Here is a 22,605-nt window from a genome sequence, read left to right as displayed (position 1 = left end):
ATCTTGACACTAGGTGGCACTAAATCCTGCACACTAAACAGTTCTCCATAAATTCAACAGATTATTTTTGCTGTTAGTTGTTTTCAGGGATGAACACAAGAACATCAGTCAAAGTGCAATGCAGTATAGCAAACCTGTCAGCAGGGGGCATGCTGGAAGGAGACAAGTGAGGGAAGCCATCAAGACACTCACACAGCTCTAATGCTGTTACAGGCTTCGGTGGCTGTCATTGGAGGAGTGTTTGTCAGTTGAATCAGCACTCAGACAGTTTCAGGCTGGAACAGGGACAGATTGGATCCACATGGGTTCCAGGTCGAAAGATGAAAAATCTGCAACACTCAAAAGAATTTATTTCACAACAGTAAACAAACAGAGAACAAAGAACAGCCAGAAGGCTGATAGCAGAACGCTCTGCCCCCTCACAGGTGGAATAAATTAAAGTCAAACAACATTTGAGGGAAAAGATGGTCTTTAGCCCGCCAGCTCAGGATCAAGGCGCACTCCTGCTCTGGTCACATGTTGTTGATGTGGTCGATGCTCACTTCCTGCTCTGCTCACATGTTGCTGATGTGGTCAGCCATCATGTTTGTGGAGTTCCAGCCTTCAATCACCAGCTCACACAATGGACGAAGAGCACCCAGAGCGGCATTCCAGGTCTCCGGGTCTCGATCCCCAGGGTTCTCCCGGAGGTCCAATGTCAGTCGGTGACACAGACGCTGTGCTTTCAATCTGTGTCCGAACTCCAGCAGGTCAGCCGGCTGAACGAAGTTAGAGCTGTGCAGGACAAAGACAGTGAGTCAATATAGGGCTGAAGACCAAACCAGACCTCAAAAACTGATCAACACACAGACCCGAGCCACCGTTTCCAGCGTCATCATATCAACAAATATCTTTGAGCTTTTCAAAAACAGTGGAGCGTTTTACAGCTTCAAAAGACCCTGACCCAGACAGATGATAATCCTGACCAAGTGGAGCAGCAACAGTGAACTGTGAAAAGGTAACTGTCAGATTCGCCTGTGGGTCAGAGAGACCATCGAATCCCAATGTGGGCCATCGACCACGTCGGAGCCCTCTGTGGGTCTGAGAGTGCGTAGGGGCCCTCAGTTGGTTATAGGAGCCCTCAGTTGGTCATAGGAGCCCTCAGTCTGTCATCGGAGCCCAAAGTCGGTCAGAGAGCGCATAGGAGCGCTACGTCGGTTAGAGAGTGCGTAGCAGCCTTTCAGACATTCAGAGAGTGAGTAGGAGCCCTCAGTGAGTGAGAGAGTGCGTAGGAGCACTCATTTGGTCAAAGAGATGACATCACTGTCTGCTCATCAGACACCATCTAGCAGTTAGGCGAGTGCTGCTATGCGCAATGTGACTAGACAGGCCTTTTTGTTTACCTCTTGGCCTCGTCGTCACTTAGCAGCCGTATGCCCCAGTGCTTTAAGTATTGATTGACATCCGCCCTTCTTAAGACGTGTCTTCCTGTTGTGGATTATGCCACTTCTGAACCAAGCTGGGACCCCAAGATGCAAAACAGCCAGGACACGACAGAATTGAGTGCCAAACCAAGGTGCTTTATTACTCCAGGTGACAGTGATAACAAACGGGACAACAAACTAGAGTGACAACATCCAAAAGGTAACAACTGACTAAATGATGAGGCCATTTAAGGGATAACAACAAAACCAACTGTCAAAAAAGCAGGGAGCTGTTCACTTACGAGTGCGAATAAGCAGGTGCAGAATGCAAGACAGAGACACGGAGCTGAGGTAAATCAGCTGGCAAACGGATAACACAAAAGTGTGGCTTAAACAACCTATTACAACAGGTGTGAAGACTGAGTGAGGGCAGGAGAACATGAGAGGACTTAAAGGAAGGAAATAACAGGTGAAACCGACAACATGAGCAATATATAGGAAATAAAACAGAATGCATACCTGTGACAAAACAAAACATAAACCTGGGACTAAGAGATCAGCTGAACAACCCGACACTATGACATTAACAGGAGCAGAAATGCAACAAACACAGGGGTTAAAGATATAACAACCAGCAACACAACAGCGGGACCTGAGAATGGAACAGAGTAATAAAAAACAACAGAAGGAACTGTGCAGCATAACTCTTCATGGACCTGCAAGCAGGGGAAACAAGCAGATAACGAGAGGCAGAGCTCACAGACACAGACAAACTGACACTTACCAAGAACAGCTGTCAGGAGTATCCATGACAGCTGCCCAGCCAAAGAACCGAAACACACACGAGGATAGCACCCATACACAAACACACACACATGCACGTCATGAGACACCACACCTATACTTTCACACAGGGCCAACGGACAAAGGGGCACCTAGGAGTATCTGCACACACGCAGGGCACCCTCACACATGCACACACAGGAATGGGAGCAGGGAGTCTGTGAGAACTCCACCGCCCACTCCACATGCATCCACAAACGATGGGAGGACAAGCAGGACAGGAAGGCCACGGGGACCAAACAGTGTCAAAACTATTCCATTTATTAATCCTATTAGCTCAACCAATAATTTACATCACTTTTTACACGTGCGAATGGTTGAAGCTGGAACAGCTTATGTGATTCAGGAAGTGATTAGAGCCGTTTTCAACAGCCAATTTGTTCTCATAAATACCATGAACCAGGATATGCTGGATGCACTGGCCATGCTGTTAACGAAAAAGAAACTGCTGATGGAGATGATGGACTTTAATCAGAGGGTCATCGAAAAATTTGCAGTCCAGAAAGAAAGGAGGGCAAAATTTCTGTTCAAATAGCATCTCTGAATGGTGATGGGCAGCAGTGAAGTAGGTTGTGTTGTGATTTTGATTTTTCTTCAGTTTGTTCTTTTTTTGCTCCTGTATGAAGTGCTTTTTTTGAATCTTGCTTCATGCAGGATTTCAAAATCAGCGTTACAGAGTTTAATGTCAGTCCATGCAGGGTTCAGTACACAAAAGGGCAGGCCAAAAATAGCTATAGTAATCGAAGCATGAGGCAGAGACAACATCCAAAAACAGGCAGATATGTCGATACACAGGTAAGCAAAACAGGACAAGAAACCTCACAGGACAAATGTGTGAAAGAGGCACAAGGCACAACAATCTCACAACTGAAACAGGAAAAGGGAATGACTTACATAGGAGGAGTGATAATGGAAGACTGGTGTGTGAAGAAGGAAGGGGGCGTACAAGCAGGAAGGGAGGAGAGGAGAGACACAGCCAACACAAAGCACCCACCACCAGACAAGAGAAAAAGTAAGAGAGAAAATGTACATCCACACATAACAGGGCAGTGCAGACCCAATCATGACCTGCTTCTTCGATCCAATACCAACAAAACTGTTTAAGGACCTGTGGTCCACTCTTGGGCCGACTGTGCTGGAAATTATTAATCTTTCTTTAACTTCTGGATCTGTTCCTAAATGTTTCAAATCTGCAGTGATTAAACCATTACTTGCAAAATCTAATGTTGAACCGAGTGTACTGAAAAGCTATAGGACAATATCAAATCTATCATTTTGCTCTAAAATTCTGGAAATGTGGTTTCAGAGCAGCTTGTGGCCCACCTTACTAAGAATAATCTTTTTGAGCCACTGCAGTCAGCTCTCACAAAAGTGGTGAATGATCTTCTGTGAGCAATGGATTTGGACACCACTATGGTTCTGTTGCTGTTAGATCTCAGTGCTGCGTTTGATACCGTGGATCATCATATTCTACTCTATAGGCTGGAGAATTATTTTGGGATTACTGAGAGTGCCCTTGCATGGTTGATGTCATACCTGACCAGTCATTCTCAGTGTTTTGTTCAATAACATCACCTCTAATCTTATTGACATGAAATATGGGGTTCCACAGGGGTCCGCTTTAGGCCCCTTGCTTTTCTCCCTTTAAATAGCACCTCTTGGGCACATACTGCAGCATTTTGGGATTACCTTTCCTTGCTATGCTGATAATTCTCAGTTATACATGCCAATAACTGCTGGTAATCTCATCCACATAAAATCCTTAGAGGATTGCCTGTCATCAGTGAAAAGCTGGATGTCTAGCAATTTCAGGTCTTAGACAAATCACCAACTACAAATCTAACCTACTCCACTCTACAAAGCAAACCAGTTGAACAAGTTTTATTGTAGATTTGACAGTCAATGGGACAGTCCTGTTACCATTCCCAATGACAACCATCAGCTCCAACCCACCAGTACCTCCTCCCCCTCCATGCCTCTGTCCATTCTTGAGAGGGACGTCAGGTTCTTCAAGACACAGGACCCATGCAAAGCAGCTGAACCTGACTGTCTTTCCATCCATGTTGAAGAACTGTGCAGACTACCTGTCACTGGTGTTCACAGACATCTTCAGCACCACACTGGAGACTTGCCAGGTGCCAGCATGCCTCAAGGCCTCCACCATCATCCTACGCCACGTAGTGGTTCAAACCGGACTGCGCTGCTTATTTTTCCAGAGCATTTAAGGCATAAGTCAAGTCATCTGAACTTCTAAGACAATTTCCTAGCTAAGTTTTACAAATTAAGAGCAAAATTAAATTTTTGAATGGGCAAGTTACGCAGTTCCTCAATCAATGTCAAAAGCTTTTCATCAACTTTACTTTTTCCTCCACAACATTATTTGCCAAGTCATAGGCTTTTTAAATTTTTACAAAGACTTTAAATTGATTTTCCATAAGTTTTGGAAGCCGCTGGAGCAATCATCTGACAGCAAACACTGAACTCCTGGGTCAGCCTGGTGAATCGAACATGAAACTTCAATGGAGCCACCAATTCCCACATTCAGTCCTACTGGGAAAACAAGCAACACTCATGTCTTCTGGGGACAGGAAACCAGACCGAACCACTTCAAAAGTTCCGATAAGTGATGTTTCAAGTGTTCTGATGGTCTTTGCTGTCAGTGATGGAATGTGGCTTTGTTTAATTTTCTTAATAATAATCATTTTTGAAACCAAAATTCACCTCTAAATCACAACCAATTTATTCTTATTCATGAGCACATGAGGACGTCCCTCCCTGAACATGTGATTTTATTTTATTGGACTTTTTATTTTTTTGGACAGGTTACTGTCAATAAAGTTGTTATTGTTTCTGTCTCAGTTACACAACCATAATAGACAGGAATTTTGGTCACGTGAGCTAGAGCGCTGACCAGCCTATCTTGGAAGGTTGAAGTGCTGCAGCTGTCAGTGGAAAATGCATGCTCCGCGCTTATAATCAGTGTTGATTCTCTGGCTGACTTCTCCGCCATTTATTTACAGTCAAGACATGAAAACTTGTGCTTAGGTCAATTCAGATATGTAGATTTGATTTCTTAAGTCAGATTTATCATACATCCCCAATTCCAATGAAGTTTGGACGTTGTGTAAAATGTATATTAAAAACAGAATACAATGATTTGCAAACCTTCTTCAACCTATATTCAACTGAATACACCACAAAGACAAGATATTTAATGTTCAAACTGATAAAATTTATTGTTTTTGTGCAAATATTTGCTCATTTTGAAAACGATGCCTGCAACACATTTCAAAAAAGCTGGGACAGTGGCATGTTTACCACTGTGTTACATCACCTTTCCTTCTAACAACACTCAATAACTGAGGACACTAATTGTTGAAGCTTTGTAGGTGGAAATCTTTCCCATTCTTGCTTGATGTACGACTTCAGTTGTTCAACAGTCCGGGGTCTCCGTTGTAATATTTTGCGCTTCATAATGTGCCACACATTTTCAATGGTCAACAGGTCTGGACTGCAGGCAGGCCAGTCTAGTACCCGCACTCTTTTACTACGAAGCCACGCTGTTGTAACATGTGCAGAATGTGGCTTGGCATTGTCTTGCTGAAATAAGCAGGGACATCCCTGAAAAAGACGTTGCTTGGATGGCAGCATGTGTTGCTCACAGATGTGTAAGTTGCCCATGCCATGGGCACTAACACACCCCCATACCATCACAGATCCTGGCTTATGAACTTTGCACTGCTAACAATCTGGATGGTCTTTTCCCTGTTATCCGGAGGACACGACGTCCATGATTTCCAAAAACAATTTGAAATGTGGACTCATCAGACCACAGCACACTTTTCCACTTTGCATCTGTCCATTTCAAATGAGGTCAGGCCCAGAGAAGGCGGCGGCGTTTCTGGATGTTGTTGATGTATGGCTTTCGGTTTGCATGGTAGACTTTTAACTTGCACTTGTAGATGTAGCAACGAACTGTGTTAACTGACAATGGATTTCTGAAGTGTTCCTGAGCCCACGCGGTAAGATCCTATACACAATGATGTTGGTTTTTAATGCAGTGCCACCTGAGGGATCGAAGGTCATGGGCATTCAATGTTGGTTTTCGGCCTTGCCGCTTACATGTAGAAAGTTCTCCAGATTCTCTGAATCTTCTGATTATGTTATGGACTGTAGATGATGGAATCCCTAAATTCCTTGCAATTGAATGTTGAGAAACATTGTTTGTAAACTGTTGGACTATTTTTTTACGCAGCTGTTCACAAAGTGGTGGTCCTCACCCCATCTTTGCTTGTGAACGGCTGGGCCTTTTGAGGATGCTCCTTTTATACCCAATCATGACACTCACCTGTTTCCAATTAACCTGTTCACCTGCAGAATATTCCAAACAGGTGTTCTTTGAGTATTCACTAACTTTCCCAGTCTTTTGTTGCCACTGTCCCAGCTTTTTTGAAACGTGTTGCAGGCATCCATTTCTAAATGACCAAATATTTGCACAAAAACAATAAAGTCTTTGTATAGAAAGTTCTCCAGATTCTCTGATTCTTCTGATTATATTATGGACTGTAGATGATGGAACCCCTAAATTCCTTGCAATTGAACGTTGAGGAATGTTGAGAAACATTGTTCTTAAACTGTTGGACTATTTTTTCATGCAGTTGTTCACAAAGTGGTGATCCTCGCCCCATCTTTGCTTGTGAACGGCTGAGCCTTTTGGGGATGCTCCTCTGATACCAAATCATGACACTCACCTGTTTCCAATTAGATGTCCTTTGAGCAATCATCAACTTTCCCAGTCTTTTGTTGCCCCGTCCCAACTTTTTTGAAACATGTTGCAGGCATCCATTTCCAAATGAGCAAATATTTGCACAGAAACAATAAAGTTTATCAGTTTGAACATTAAATATCTTGTCTTTGTGGTGTATTCAATTGAACATAGGTTGAAGAGGATTTGCAAATCATTGTATTCTGTTTTTATTTACATTTCACACAATGTCCCAACATCATTGGAATTGCGGTTGTAACTGTTGATTGTTTCTCCCTATAAGGCTGCAAATGGAGCATAAAGTGGAGCTCCAGTCAATAGAAAACTCATGTCATCAGTTAACTCTGGCTGATTTGTCTTTTTTTTCCTCTCTGTGCTTTGACAGTGAAGGATTAGAATGAAATCATGTGCGGAAGAGGCAAAACAGGCGGTAAAGCCAGAGCCAAGGCAAACACTCGCTCCTCCCGTGCTGGATTGCAGTTTCCAGTCAGCCGTGCCCACCATTTGCTGGGGGGGGGGGCTGGCTATGTGGTGCGTGTGGGTGCCGGAGGCCCCGTTTACCTGGCGGCTATGCTCGGGTGTATGGCCGCTGGGATCCTTGAGCTGGCCGGCGGCGCTGCTCGGGACAGCGGGAAGACTTGTATCATTCCCCGTCACCTGCACCTGGCTGTCCGCAACGACGAGGAGCTCATGAGCAGCGTCGCTGGCCGGTTCAGGGATCTCAGCAGTCGTGTGCTTGCCGGGTGGGCGGGGGTTCCGGCACCCACACGCGTGGTTGCCCTTCCTTGGCGGGTGGTGGGCGTAGTCGGCTGGGGGCTGCGGTCCAGCATGGAATGATTTAATTCTAATCCTTCTCTGTCAAAGCACATAGAGATAAAAAAGAGCAATCAGCCAGAGTTGACTGATGACATCAGTTTTCTATTGACAGGAGCTCCACTTTACGCTCCATTCACAGCCTTATAGAGAGAAACGATCAACAGTTATGATAAATCTGACTTCAGAAATCGAACATATCTGAATTGACCTAAGCACAAGTTTTCACGTCTTAAATGTAAATAACGGCGGAGAAGTCGGCCAGAGAATCGACAGTGATTATAAGCACAGAGCATGCATTTTCCACTGCCAGCTGCAGCGCTTCAACCTTCCAAGATGGCGGAGCTGTGATCCCCTCGGGGCACGAAGCAGGTGAAACCCAGAATCCAAAAACCACTGACCTCAGGTCCAGATGTCTCACAGAGCTCTGGGATGGTCCTGAGAACAGATCCACCAGCACACACACACTGCTGCCTGTCAACACAAACAGAGGAGTTAGACACACACACACACACACCCACGGACGCACACAAACACACTAATTAATTATTTAAAAATCATACAATGTGATTTTCTGGATTTTTTTTTATTTTCTGTCTCTCACAGTTGAATTGTACCTACGATAAAAAAGACAGACCTCTCCGCTCTTTGTAGGTGGGAAAACGTTCAAAATCGACAGTGGATCAAATACTTATTTATCTCAGTGTAACAGTGTTCACAAAACACCTAAATGTACAAGCTTTGATACTCCTCAAAGCACTGCATGTAAACCGTGAGACTGTAAAAAATACATTGTTTAAAAAAAAAAAAAAACATTAGGACAAACTAAAACCTAAAGGTAAATAATTAGAATAAAACTTGTTTTTAAAAAATAACAGGCCACACTGCTATAAAAAGGTACGACCTGACGATCGATCGATCGATCGATCGATCGATCGATCGATCGATCGATCGATCGATAGATAGATAGATAGATAGATAGATAGATAGATAGATAGATAGATAGATAGCTTTTATTATCATTGTCATTACAACAAGATTTCTGCACTCACATTCCACATACAAACAGCAATTAATCTACAATTATTACTTGTTTACCGTAATAATGGCACACATCAGAATTAGGACAACACATATACATTTGACATTGTTTATGTGCACTAAACTTGAACAGTCCGTTTTCCAATTGAGGTGATGTGAGTGTGTTGGTAGCCGCTGCAACTTTCAAGTCGCGCCACCTGCCAGGTTGGGAAGAACGGAGGCCTGCCACGGGGGGGAGGGGGGGCAGGAAGAGAGGTAAGAGGAGAACACTGGAGCATGCTTCAGTCCATGTGTAAGTCAGTTATTGCCTTTGTGGGTTGAGATAACAATGGAGCCGAATAATCTCACCAAGGTCTGAATAAATTCCTCTGGAGGTAAACAGTGGGCAATTGACCTTGAGGCTAGATAGCCTGTAGTGTTGCAGCTGAGCAGTGAAAAACACTTTTTAACAGTTCCACTTGAACAGCCAAATCCCAATTATGAATTAAGAATATTCATACATGAGCTGAGGATGGGGTTTAGTCCGGTTTGAACAGGTCTCTTCTTGTCTGTTGGCCTTCAGTCTTTCTCTCAGTGAGCAGCGTTGAGACAAGCACATCACAGGTAAGCCACCTTGAGAAATGTGGCCCAGCTGCTGTGTTTGGGGGTGACGGTCGGCGTGGCCCCAAAGACAGTGTAAAAGACGGGCACACGTCATCATAAGTTCAGAGTGTACAGAGTTGTTTTTTTTTAACTAACGGCAATAAAGATACATTTGTTGCATCGTATTTACACTCATGAGAAGATTTTTTTTTTTGGACAATCAAACACCCTTAATCTGAAGACTTTCTAATCTGAAGACGTCTGAGGACTTTGGTCCAAAAGTCTCCATGACACAAGGGGATGCGTATGCATTCTTCTGCCTGACCACAGTGGGAAATAACAGGTTTGGTAGTCACCACGACACTGAACTCATCTGTAACATCTAACTCCACTGAAAAGAGCTGGCTTCACTGACAGACACCATCTCTAAAGCCCCTTTCACACCAGCGCAAACATAGAATTGCATATTGTGGCGTACCGTCTACACCGAGTTAAGCAGCTCTACGCAGCTCAGCGCTGAGTTTTTGCTCCCCAACACAGCAGTAAGCGGAAGAAATTAAACAAGTTAAATTTTTTCCTGCGTAGAGCACTGGACACAGAAACACGCAGCTTTAAACAAGTCTGCACAGCACAGCGTTACTGTATGCAAGTCTGTGCAACACCTGTACACATCCAAAAACTGTGCGTGCATCCAGAATGATCCATCTGGAGAACAGGATCACGCAGCCGCAGCACCTCTGTGTGCTCAGAACAGGGAACTGAACCTCAACTCAGAAATCCTCTCTCTCTCTCTCTCTCTCTCTCTCTCATGCCCTGATCAAACATGAAGCGCTGTGACTCTTTTAAAGTGCAGTCGCTGTTGGTGAGATCCCACACCTGATTGCGGTCGAAGTTTCAGCAGACCTGATCGGAGCAACCAGCGCTTTAAACGATTAAAAGAGTCACAGCACTTCATTATCCGGTTGTTAAGTGTGATGTAACACATCATGTGATTTTCAACTTCTGGCTCCAAACAAAAAAAGGCGCGCTGTCATTAACATTGAGAACTGCACTGAGACGCTCTGATCAGGCTGCACTTAAACCGTTGCACACAGACAACAGCATTAACATCACAACATAAAACTCTTTGTATATTGTGCCTAAAACTCTCCTGGATATATTAACTGGGTTTTTAGACGTTGTTACTGCGTTTGTTTTATGTAAAAATGCCAGAAGCTCAGGTCGTTTTTCCATTATTTTCAATGGGAGTTGTGGCGATCGTTTCCTGTTCATGTCGTTCAGGGGGAAAGTGAAGTTTGCACTTTAACGTCCTGTTTATTGTAATAAATATTTTTTATTAACAAACAGACATGTATATTTTACCTGTGCATAATAAAATATAGAAATTAAAAGAAAAGTTTTATTGAGTGTTCTTATCTTAGAAATAGACGAATGCGGTTAATGGAGGTGGAGGCGAAGAACGGAGGGAGGGAGGTTTGTGCACACTGTAAACATAAACTAAACTTAAACTGTAGATCCTTAAAAGGATCATACAGACATAACTTTAATTGTAAATTTGCAGGTCTTTGGACCCGGAAACAGATTTATCACGTGATGCATTACGTCAGAGCTTAACAACCGGATTGGCAGCGTTTACCAGCATGCACAGGAAACAGACTCTGAACTTTGTGATCTGATGTTAGGAGCCGTGATGAGACAGCACTGTGTCAATCAATCAATCAATCAATCAATTTTTTTATATAGCGCCAAATCACAACAAACAGTTGCCCCAAGGCGCTTTATATTGTAAGGCAAGGCCATACAATAATTATGTAAAACCCCAACGGTCAAAACGACCCCCTGTGAGCAAGCACTTGGCTACAGTGGGAAGGAAAAACTCCCTTTTAACAGGAAGAAACCTCCAGCAGAACCAGGCTCAGGGAGGGGCAGTCTTCTGCTGGGACTGGTTGGGGCTGAGGGAGAGAACCAGGAAAAAGACATGCTGTTGAGGGGAGCAGAGATCGATCACTAATGATTAAATGCAGAGTGGTGCATACAGAGCAAAAAGAGAAAGAAACAGTGCATCATGGGAACCCCCCAGCAGTCTACGTCTATAGCAGCATAACTAAGGGATGGTTCAGGGTCACCTGATCCAGCCCTAACTATAAGCTTTAGCAAAAAGGAAAGTTTTAAGCCTAATCTTAAAAGTAGAGAGGGTGTCTATCTCCCTGATCTGAATTGGGAGCTGGTTCCACAGGAGAGGAGCCTGAAAGCTGAAGGCTCTGCCTCCCATTCTACTCTTACAAACCCTAGGAACTACAAGTAAGCCTGCAGTCTGAGAGCGAAGCGCTCTATTGGGGTGATATGGTACTACGAGGTCCCTAAGATAAGATGGGACCTGATTATTCAAAACCTTATAAGTAAGAAGAAGAATTTTAAATTCTATTCTAGAATTAACAGGAAGCCAATGAAGAGAGGCCAATATGGGTGAGATATGCTCTCTCCTTCTAGTCCCCGTCAGTACTCTAGCTGCAGCATTTTGAATTAACTGAAGGCTTTTTAGGGAACTTTTAGGACAACCTGATAATAATGAATTACAATAGTCCAGCCTAGAGGAAATAAGTGCATGAATTAGTTTTTCAGCATCACTCTGAGACAAGACCTTTCTGATTTTAGAGATATTGCGTAAATGCAAAAAAGCAGTCCTACATATTTGTTTAATATGCGCTTTGAATGACATATCCTGATCAAAAATGACTCCAAGATTTCTCACAGTATTACTAGAGGTCAGGGTAATGCCATCCAGAGTAAGGATCTGGTTAGACACCATGTTTCTAAGATTTGTGGGGCCAAGTACAATAACTTCAGTTTTATCTGAGTTTAAAAGCAGGAAATTAGAGGTCATCCATGTCTTTATGTCTGTAAGACAATCCTGCAGTTTAACTAATTCGTGTGTGTCCTCTGGCTTCATGGATAGATAAAGCTGGGTATCATGTTATATGGCTGGGGGGGCCTGGCTGCCGGTTTGTTTCTGTTTTTTGGTTTTCCTCCCAGGTGGCGTGCATTTGGGACTGTGTGGCTGTGTTGCTGAGGCTGTCAGGACCTCACCCTGATCACCTGCGACTCGTCAGGACTCACAGCTGTGGTGCATCTGGATGGATTGGAACATGTTGGCATTTAAGACTGGAGTGCACAGTGTGTATTTGCCAGAGACTCGACCTTGTGACCAGACGGGTGAGATCGTCGTCTCGGGAGCCATCTCATCAGCAGCGGATGCTGAGAACGTCCAGGTTTGATGCACAGTCTGTGAAAGAGGAGGGGGTGAGGTCTCACGCTCGTCAGCACACTTCCTGAGGTACGTTAGATTTTGTGACTAACAGTTATACAGTCAGTAAATGTGGTGTCCCTCACACCTTATTGTATTGAGCTGTTTGTTAGTCATGTATCAGCTTCCACTGCAGTGGAGTTTTGTGAACTGGATGTTCCATGCCTGCAGGTTGGGAAGCTGATCAGTAATCAAGCCAGGAAGTGTTTGCTGTTTGTACACCTTTAAGTGTTCTGTGTGTAGAGTGTGGACTCACATAATGGTTCCTTCTTTCACAGACTCGGTTGTTGCGGCCACCTGGGGGGTGTCGGCGGGGTCCTTGGGTCCGAAACAGCTTCTGGCTCCGGACCGTTAGCGCTGCTGGGAGCGCACCACGCCAGGCCGCACCTTTTTGTTATTATATTATCACTGTTATGTATTAAATTCAGTTAGCCTTTGTACCGTGCTCTGCTTATTTCATACTGGGTCCTTCAAACGCTGGTCGGTTCTCCGAGCTGCGTCCGACACATAACAGTAGTCTCTGGCCAAACATCACGGACCCAGCGGTAGCAGAGACGGTAACGCGCCGGGAAGGCGGCAGCAGACGTTCAGTGGTTATCCGGATCAGTTGCGGGGCTCTCCGCCCGGAAGGTGCGTGTTTGAGAACCCATTACTGGATACTGATTTGTGCTCTCTTGCAGCCGTGTTCCTGTGTTGTGCCTTATCCGTGGGTCGTGGTGGAGTGTGACTGGCGACGGCTTCGCGTCACACTCCGACCGGATAAGAGGTTTAAACGGGAGCTGCAAGAGTGCGTTTGTAATGGGTTCACGCGCACGGCGGAGCTCTGTTAGCACGGGTCGCTGGGCTTCCTGTGTTACAGTCGTAGCCCCGTTTCCCCGGACAAAGGTAACTACTGCGTCTGTTGTTTCAGCTCCGGCGTTATTTAGTTGAGCACATTTTGGTTGTGTGTTGCACTCAGCTGCGCACATAAAAGCAGCTCGTTTGTTTTTTCTGTCGCCAAAGGGGTTTTTTCATTTTTTGCACTCTGGCTCCCCCTTGTGGTGACTGAATCACGTTACCGTCAAGCTCTTGAGTAGGAACAGGTGTGTTCCATTTGGTTGAGCTTGACGGTATAACTCACTGATTTGTTTTGTGTTAGTTCATTTTGTGTGGGTGTTTTTTGAGTTGGTTTTTGTGTGGGATTTTATTTTTTGTTGTCCACTATTTGTCTGGGGTTGTGACCCTGCAGCCTGTCTGAAAAAAAACAAAAAAAAAAAACAAAAAAAAGGACCCAAACAACTGTGTGTTGGTCTGTTTGTTTTTTCTTTTATTTCTTTTTGTTTCACATCCCCAGGGTTAGATGGAACGGTCCCCTGGGGGGTGATGGGGTGGTACTTGGGTTGTTTTTTCTCTTTATTTTTTGTTATGCCCTCTCTTCTCCTCTGACTCCAGCCGGGTGTGCCGTAGTGTCGGCATTGCTGGAGGGGTGCAGTTAGGTTGTGCTGGGCGTTTCCCAGGTAGCCTCTGCACCCGGGAGGGGAGGGGGGGGGGGGTTTGGGGTATCTTTTTGTTTTCCCCCCCCAGTTTCCGCCCTCAGGGTTTGACTGTGGTGTCCTCTGGGGGGGAAAGGGCGTTGGGTCCATCTAGCCGTGGACGGCCGGGGCTGGGTCCATTGGTCATGAGGGGAGGCGTCTCCTGGGGTTGACGAGTGGTCCTCTGGGAGGCGCTGGTAGTCCCCGTGGGTGACGTTGGATCCCAGAGGGACCTCGGCCGTGGTTATTACTCCTGGAGCTGGCGGGAGGCCCTCTGGGGGGTGTTGGTCCCTACGTGTCGTTTGGGGGGAGGAGGGGGGGTATTTTGGCATTTTTGTTTGAGCTCAAGTTTGGGTTGTTTTTCTTTTCTCCCCTTCCCTGGGGTTTGATGGAACGGTCCTCTGGGGGGGGGGGGTGTCTTAGTATTTTTGTTTGTAGGCTTGGGTTTGGGTTGTTTTTCCTTTCTCCCCTTCCCTGGGGTTTGATGGGACGGTCCCCTGGGGAGGGGGGGGGGGGGGTGTTTTGGTTGTTTGTGTTTTGTTTTATGACTAATTACACATGTTTGGATAAAGGCTGACCGCACAGGTGTAAGAACTCCTGGCCACACCTGTGCTAAGAGACTGTCAGAAACAAGGGCAAAGATGCAGCCAGTTCAACCAGTCTGTTGGAGGATGAACGCAGACGCGGTTTCCAGCCATGGTCCCTGGAGGGGGGTGTTTCTCCTGGGCCAGGTGTGTGTGGTCGCCGGGAGGCTTCCCGTGAGGGTGGGGTACTGTTATATGGCTGGGGGGGCCTGGCTGCCGGTTTGTTTCTGTTTTTTGGTTTTCCTCCCAGGTGGCGTGCATTTGGGACTGAGTGGCTGTGTTGCTGAGGCTGTCAGGACCTCACCCTGATCACCTGCGACTCGTCAGGACTCACAGCTGTGGTGCATCTGGCATGTTGACATGTTGGCATTTAAGACTGGAGTGCACAGTGTGTATTTGCCAGAGACTCGACCTTGTGACCAGACGGGTGAGATCGTCGTCTCGGGAGCCATCTCATCAGCAGCGGATGCTGAGAACGTCCAGGTTTGATGCACAGTCTGTGAAAGAGGAGGGGGTGAGGTCTCACGCTCGTCAGCACACTTCCTGAGGTACGTTAGATTTTGTGACTAACAGTTATACAGTCAGTAAATGTGGTGTCCCTCACACCTTATTGTATTGAGCTGTTTGTTAGTCATGTATCAGCTTCCACTGCAGTGGAGTTTTGTGAACTGGATGTTCCATGCCTGCAGGTTGGGAAGCTGATCAGTAATCAAGCCAGGAAGTGTTTGCTGTTTGTACACCTTTAAGTGTTCTGTGTGTAGAGTGTGGACTCACATAATGGTTCCTTCTTTCACAGACTCGGTTGTTGCGGCCACCTGGGGGGTGTCGGCGGGGTCCTTGGGTCCGAAACAGCTTCTGGCTCCGGACCGTTAGCGCTGCTGGGAGCGCACCACGCCAGGCCGCACTTTTTTGTTATTATATTATCACTGTTATGTATTAAATTCAGTTAGCCTTTGTACCGTGCTCTGCTTATTTCATACTGGGTCCTTCAAACGCTGGTCGGTTCTCCGAGCTGCGTCCGACACATAACATATCATCTGCGTAACAATGAAAATTTAAGCAATACCGTCTAATAATACTGCCTAAGGGAAGCATGTATAAAGTGAATAAAATTGGTCCTAGCACAGAACCTTGTGGAACTCCATAATTAACTTTAGTCTGTGAAGAAGATTCCCCATTTACATGAACAAATTGTAATCTATTAGACAAATATGATTCAAACCACCGCAGCGCAGTGCCTTTAATACCTATGGCATGCTCTAATCTCTGTAATAATATTTTATGGTCAACAGTATCAAAAGCAGCACTGAGGTCTAACAGAACAAGCACAGAGATGAGTCCACTGTCCGAGGCCATAAGAAGATCATTTGTAACCTTCACTAATGCTGTTTCTGTACTATGATGAATTCTAAAACCTGACTGAAACTCTTCAAATAGACCATTCCTCTGCAGATGATCAATTAGCTGTTTTACAACTACCCTTTCAAGAATTTTTGAGAGAAAAGGAAGGTTGGAGATTGGCCTATAATTAGCTGTATAACGGAAACGTGAGTGCCGTTTGCGTTTTCATGAACCATTTAAATGTAGTGCACTTCCACAGAGGCATAAAATTGCAGCTTTGGCTACATACGTGGCAGTAATGTCTGTAAAAACCTCATGATACAGTACACTGTTTTCCAAGCACAGTGACGTGTTCTGTAGAGCCGGCAGGAGTGAACTGAAAAAGAGCTGAAAGCAAACATATGCAGCTGACAAACGCAGAGTATGCGCGTACTCCAAACGCAACACAATGTAGCTCTACACTTGCACCGGTGTGAAAGGGGCGTAACAGCTAAAACGAATCTTTGTGCAAGAATTAACGCTAAACTGGGTAACAGATGAGGTTAGCATGAGCTAAAAGTGGCTAAGCTAAACACTCTCAAAGTGTGCAAAGCAAAGTGAGAGGTGATGTTACTTAACCACTCACTGTAAGAGTTTTTCCATGATGCATAACACAGAATGGCTGATGCACATCCAAAATGTCCTTGTCACTATCTGATTTTAACCTAACTGCTTTTCAAAATGGCTGACGCACAAAATGTCCTTGTATTTGGTAAAACTATCTAATCTTTTTACAGCTGTCTAATTGATAAAACCATCTGACCTTTTTATAGATGTTTAATTGATAAAACCAAAGTATTCACGTCTATTTGGAAAAGAATCAGCATGATGGAACACTCTGTTTTTATTGTGTGACACTACACTATATTGCAGATATACACACACACACACTATGAGATTTTTTTACATAACTTTGAATACAACACGAGCAGACACCCGATTACACCCGCCGACTTCACCTCACTTTGCAGCCAACTCACATAGACACTGATTCAAAACAGGCTAAGGACCGCCCACCCACATGGACCCAGGAATGAAAGTTAGTGGAAGAGAAAAATCTAGGTTTTTTTGTCCCAGGTGTTTGCATGTGATCTGGTCAAAAGATCCTAGTGCTGAGATGACTCTCTGTATCAGGGTTTGAACTTTGTCAATACAACAGCTAAACTTTGAAGTCCATTTCCTGTCCATTTCTTTTGGAGATCACTCACCATAATAAAATAAATGAACACACAGTATATTCAAACAAATGAAGTGGAAGCACAGATGATCTCTTTTTCTTGTTAAATATTTGGGCACGTTACTGTGATTTCCTGCTGTGCGATGAGGACCCATCAAAGCCCAAGAGTTTGAGTAGCCATAACCATACTGAGATTCCTGCCAAAGGTAAAGCCGTGGTCACAAAACTACTTCTCAACTGGCTCCTCCTCCAAGTTCTGCAGTCAAAGGGGTTAAAGCGATCTGAACCCAGTACTTTGGCTGAGCCATCCAATCTGTGCTCTTTTCTCAAAGGTAAACCAACACTTGCTGTCATGAATGCCACAATTCATTCCTTCAAAACTAATACACCGAGCTACATTAACACCACTTATCTACGGAAACATCATCCACCTAGACGAAAAGCACCAGCTTACGTGGGAACACCAGCTACAGGTCTTTGCTGAATTCAAGAGCAGAACATTTGTAAAATAAGTAGGTAGGGAGCATCATTGTCTGTATCGCTGAATCAAACATTAGCTAACAAGGCAGAAAACACTGTGGCAATAATTCAAGACAAAATTCCACAAACCAACAAGCTTTCATTAGCCTGTGAAACTGTCGGAATTGGTAAAGTTTTTTTTAAGGACTGGAGAGGAGTACAGAGAGCCGCCTTCATATTCAGCCCATGTATGATGGCTGTATGATGGAATGATGGAGCTGACTTCAGACACACGATATGTGCAGCTGTGACTGTGTGCGTAGGCCGGCAGCATTGCTGCTGGACTCTGGTGACTTACCAAGGCGGTTCTGAGCCAGACTGAGTGAGTGCAGAGATGGTATTTTGTTGAGAGCGGACACCAGCTGGCACACATATTCGTCCTTATCACTGCACTTCTCAACGAGCCGACAGTCTCTGAGGCACAGCTCTGGTGGAACCAAACAATTCCCGATCAATCATAATGTCTATGTCCCAAACCGTGTTTATTCAAAGTCAACACCAGTGATTCACTTCAGCTCTGATTGACAACACATCAACGTTTCCATACATTTGGCTCAGATTTGGTGAGACTGACTTTCAATGGCTTAACTTTGTCTTATGACAAATTTTAGTTTTCTGGCTGATTTTCTAGGGAGAATTCCTGCACCGTCCTGCTTCTCTGCGATTCCAATTATAATTTAACACCAATTAGCTGGGTCATTCCATGTCAGTTCAACACGGGCCTCACGCACTTTGTCTCAGATTTTCTTCAAATTTTAATCAAATATTCCCAGACTATTCAGAACAACAAATCTGACATTTGAGACCTGTAGGCCAAGTAGTTTCTGAGATATGGCCAATTTAGTGTGCATGGGGTCTGCCGTTTTTTAGGCAAAAATTATGGCTGTCATTTCTGGGGCCATGTTCAAGGTAGAATATCTCAGCAAATAATGGACTTAGAGGTCTGAAATTGTCTGTGGCAGTTGTCATGGACACCCAGACCTGGACTATAGTCAAACAATAGACATTGACACTAAACTGTGAAGTTTATGTATGCTCAAACTATGGAAAATATTACATTGACTACTGCGAGCATCCATGTTTGAGACACTGAAGCATACCATTACACTCAAAGAAGTCTTTCCATTTCTTGGTTCCTTAATGCCAGCTATACTGGCTATGAAATATGTAAATTTGGCATAGCTGTGGTAAACATTTATTGTGGGAGAAACCTCTGAAATCTGAAAAAACATTTTGTGGTCAAATTTTATTAGAAGAAAAGCTCATGTGGGCAGTAAATAAAAGCCTAGTGTAAGCCTAGTAACCTTGGAAACATTGGGGAATCCCCCTGGTAGATCTATGTGCAAGCATTCTGGGGTGTGCCATCAATCATATGAATGCAGTGTGTGCACACAATTAAAATGAAACTGTCATTTCAGCACTAGAAATACATTTGTGAGTGCACAAATTAGCCATAATTGGATGCTTAAATTAACCAGGAAGAAGTTTCATAAAGAAGGCCATATTTATAACACATATTGTAGATATCAATACCTTCAAAATGGAATCAGTTTGAAGAGTTTTATTTACTGCCCACATGAGCTTTTCTTCTAATAAAATTTGACCACAAAATGTTTTATCAGATTTCAGAGGTTTCTAACACAATAACTGTTTACCACAGATTTTTTCAATTTCAATTTTTTTTCAATTTATTTTCATTTATACAGTGCCAAATCACAACAGAGTTGCCTCAAAGGGCTTCACACAGGTAAGGTCTAACCTTACCAACCCCAGAGCAACAGTGGTAAGGAAAAACTCCCTCTGAGGAAGAAACCTCAAGCAGACAAGTCTCAAAGGGGTGACCCTCTGCTTGGGCACAGATATGCCAAATTTACATATTTCATAGCCAGTATAGCTGGCATTAAGAAGCCAAGAAATGGAAAGGCTTCTTTGACTGTAATGGAATGCTTCAGTGTCTCAAACATGGATGCTCGCAATAGTCAATGTAATATTTTCCATAGTTTGAGCTTACATAAACTTCACAGTACAGTGTTAATGTCTGTTGTTTGACTATAGTCCAAGTCTGGGTGTCCATGACAACTGCCACAGAAAATTTCAGGCCTCTAAGGCCATTATTTGCTGAGATATTCTACCTTGAATATGGCTCCAGAAATGACGGCCGTAATTTCTGCCTAAAAAAACGGCAGACCCCATGCACACTAAATTGGCCATATCTCAGAAACTACTTGGCCTACAGGCCTCAAATTTCAGATTTGTTGTTCTGAATAGTCTGTGAATATTTTACTAAAATTTAAAGAAAATCTGAGACAAAGTGCGGGAGGCCACTCAAATATTCATTGAATTGACATGGAATGACCCAGCATCTAATTAGCCAACCAGAGGAATCTTCCAGGTGTATGTAAACCTTTGACTACAGTAAGCTGAAATAAACTAAAGTCTTAACTACTGTTCTTTAACAGCATCATATGCCAATCAAGTACATATTAAATATAAGGGAAAATTATGTTTGACAGTTTTTATGCAAATTGTCTGCAAATGTGTGAGCTTGTCTCAAAAAAAAAAAAAAGCCACTAAAGAACATTTCTGTGGCACCTCTGAACTCAGTGATCCTGACCTGGAAGTGAAAAACACTTCTGCTCCTTTACAGAGTCTCATTACAAACTTAGAAACGGTAAGTCTGGCAATTCTGGATGGATATAGAGTCAAATACAGTCTGGTTCATGGTTGGATTGGAGGGCTTCTGTCCACGCCTCATCTTATGCCTGGAATAAGTTGCAAGAAGAGTAGTCCTGGCTCTGGGGGGGTTTTCGTGTACATTTGTCTTTGAGAGCCAAAACTTGCATTTTCACCTTACCTATGATAAGGACATTCAAAAAAAGCTTGGTTAAGATTTTTGTCTGTGGTACATTTTTTCTGCAGCGTCCAATTTTCAATTATGGTTCAGTGCTATTTGGCCAACATTCTAGAATTCATACACTCAACAAAAATATAAACGCAACACTTTTGGTTTTGCTCCCATTTTGTATGAGATGAACTTAAAGATCTAAAACTTTTTCCACACACAGAATATCACCATTTCCCTCAAATATTGTTCACAAACCAGTCTAAATCTGTGATAGTGAGCACTTCTCCTTTGCTGAGATAATCCATCCCACCTCACAGGTGTGCCATATCAAGATGCTGATTAGACACCATGATTAGTGCACAGGTGTGCCTTAGACTGTCCACAATAAAAGGCCACTCTGAAAGGTGCAGGTACACGCTGTCGTATACGCCGGTCCAGAGCATCCCAAACATGCTCAATGGGTGACATGTCCGGTGAGTATGCCGGCCATGCAAGAACTGGGACATTTTCAGCTTCCAAGAATTGTGTACAGATCCTTGCAAAATGGGGCCGTGCATTATCCTGCTGCAACATGAGGTGATGTTCCTGGATGGCACAACAATGGGCCTCAGGATCTCGTCATGGTATCTCTGTGCATTCAAAATGCCATCAATAAAATGCACCTGTGTTCCTCGTCCATAACAGACGCCTGCCCATACCATAACCCCACCGCCACCATGGGCCACTCAATCCACAACATTGACATCAGAAAACCGCTCACCCACACGACGCCACACACGCTGTCTGCCATCTGTCGTGAACAGTGTGAACCGGGATTCATCCGTGAAGAGAACACCTCTCCAACGTGCCAAACGCCAGCGAATGTGAGCATTTGCCCACTCAAGTCGGTTACGTCGACGAATTGGAGTCAGGTCGAGACCCCGATGAGGACGACGAGCATGCAGATGAGCTTCCCTGAGACGGTTTCTGACAGTTTGTGCAGAAATTCTTTGGTTATGCAAACCGATTGTTTCAGCAGCTGTCCGAGTGGCTGGTCTCAGACAATCTTGGAGGTGAACATGCTGGATGTGGAGGTCCTGGGCTGGTGTGGTTACATGTGGTCTGCGGTTGTGAGGCTGGTTGGATGTACTGCCAAATTCTCTGAAACGCCTTTGGAGATGGCTTATGGCAGAGAAATGAACATTCAATACACGAGCAACAGCTCTGGTTGACATTCCTGCTGTCAGCATGCCAATTGCACGCTCCCTCAAATCTTGCGACATCTGTGGCATTGTGCTGTGTGATAAAACTGCACCTTTCAGAGTGGCCTTTTATTGTGGGCTGTCTAAGGCACACCTGTGCACTAATCATGGTGTCTAATCAGCATCTTGATATGGCACACCTGTGAGGTGGGATGGATTATCTCAGCAAAGGAGAAGTGCTCACTATCACAGATTTAGACTGGTTTGTGAACAATATTTGAGGGAAATGGTGATATTGTGTATGTGGAAAAAGTTTTAGATCTTTGGGTTCATCTCATACAAAATGGGAGCAAAACCAAAAGTGTTGCGTTTATATTTTTGTTGAGTGTATCTTACGGAATAACTAACAAGACAACAGTGGCATAGTAAATAAATTACCTTTACCTGTCATGTTTAGATGTAGCATATACATTTGCAACATGTTTAGATGTCATTTGGAGAATATTTTGACAAAAAAAAAAGATTTTTCCCTCTAATTTTGCCGAAAAATCACTTTCAGTTTGAAAGCCACTAAAAGATTGCAAGCCTCCCTAGATACTATTTGTATACAAAAATAAGCCAGCTTTTGTGAAAAACATCCTTATGGGGTCCTTTTAA

The 22,605-nt window shown here is 44.1% G+C and overlaps 1 protein-coding gene across 1 annotated transcript in view; it reads right to left on the bottom strand.

Annotated features, from left to right (window-relative positions):
• Positions 1–67: 67 nt before the first annotated feature.
• Positions 68–22,605, bottom strand: part of lrrc41 (leucine rich repeat containing 41) — a 97,256-nt gene continuing 74,718 nt past the window's right edge. Inside the window, exons 8-10 of the mRNA XM_034180177.1 lie at positions 18,221–18,349; positions 8,226–8,298; positions 68–774 (exon numbers count right to left, since the gene is read on the bottom strand). Coding sequence (XP_034036068.1) covers positions 555–774; positions 8,226–8,298; positions 18,221–18,349 — 422 coding nt within the window. The 3' untranslated portion in view covers positions 68–554. The remainder of the gene's footprint in view (positions 775–8,225; positions 8,299–18,220; positions 18,350–22,605) is intronic.

The sequence above is a fragment of the Thalassophryne amazonica genome, chromosome 10 (genome assembly GCF_902500255.1).
Source record: "Thalassophryne amazonica chromosome 10, fThaAma1.1, whole genome shotgun sequence".
NCBI classification, from domain to species: domain Eukaryota; kingdom Metazoa; phylum Chordata; class Actinopteri; order Batrachoidiformes; family Batrachoididae; genus Thalassophryne; species Thalassophryne amazonica.
This window is presented reverse-complemented; position numbering and strand designations above follow the sequence as displayed.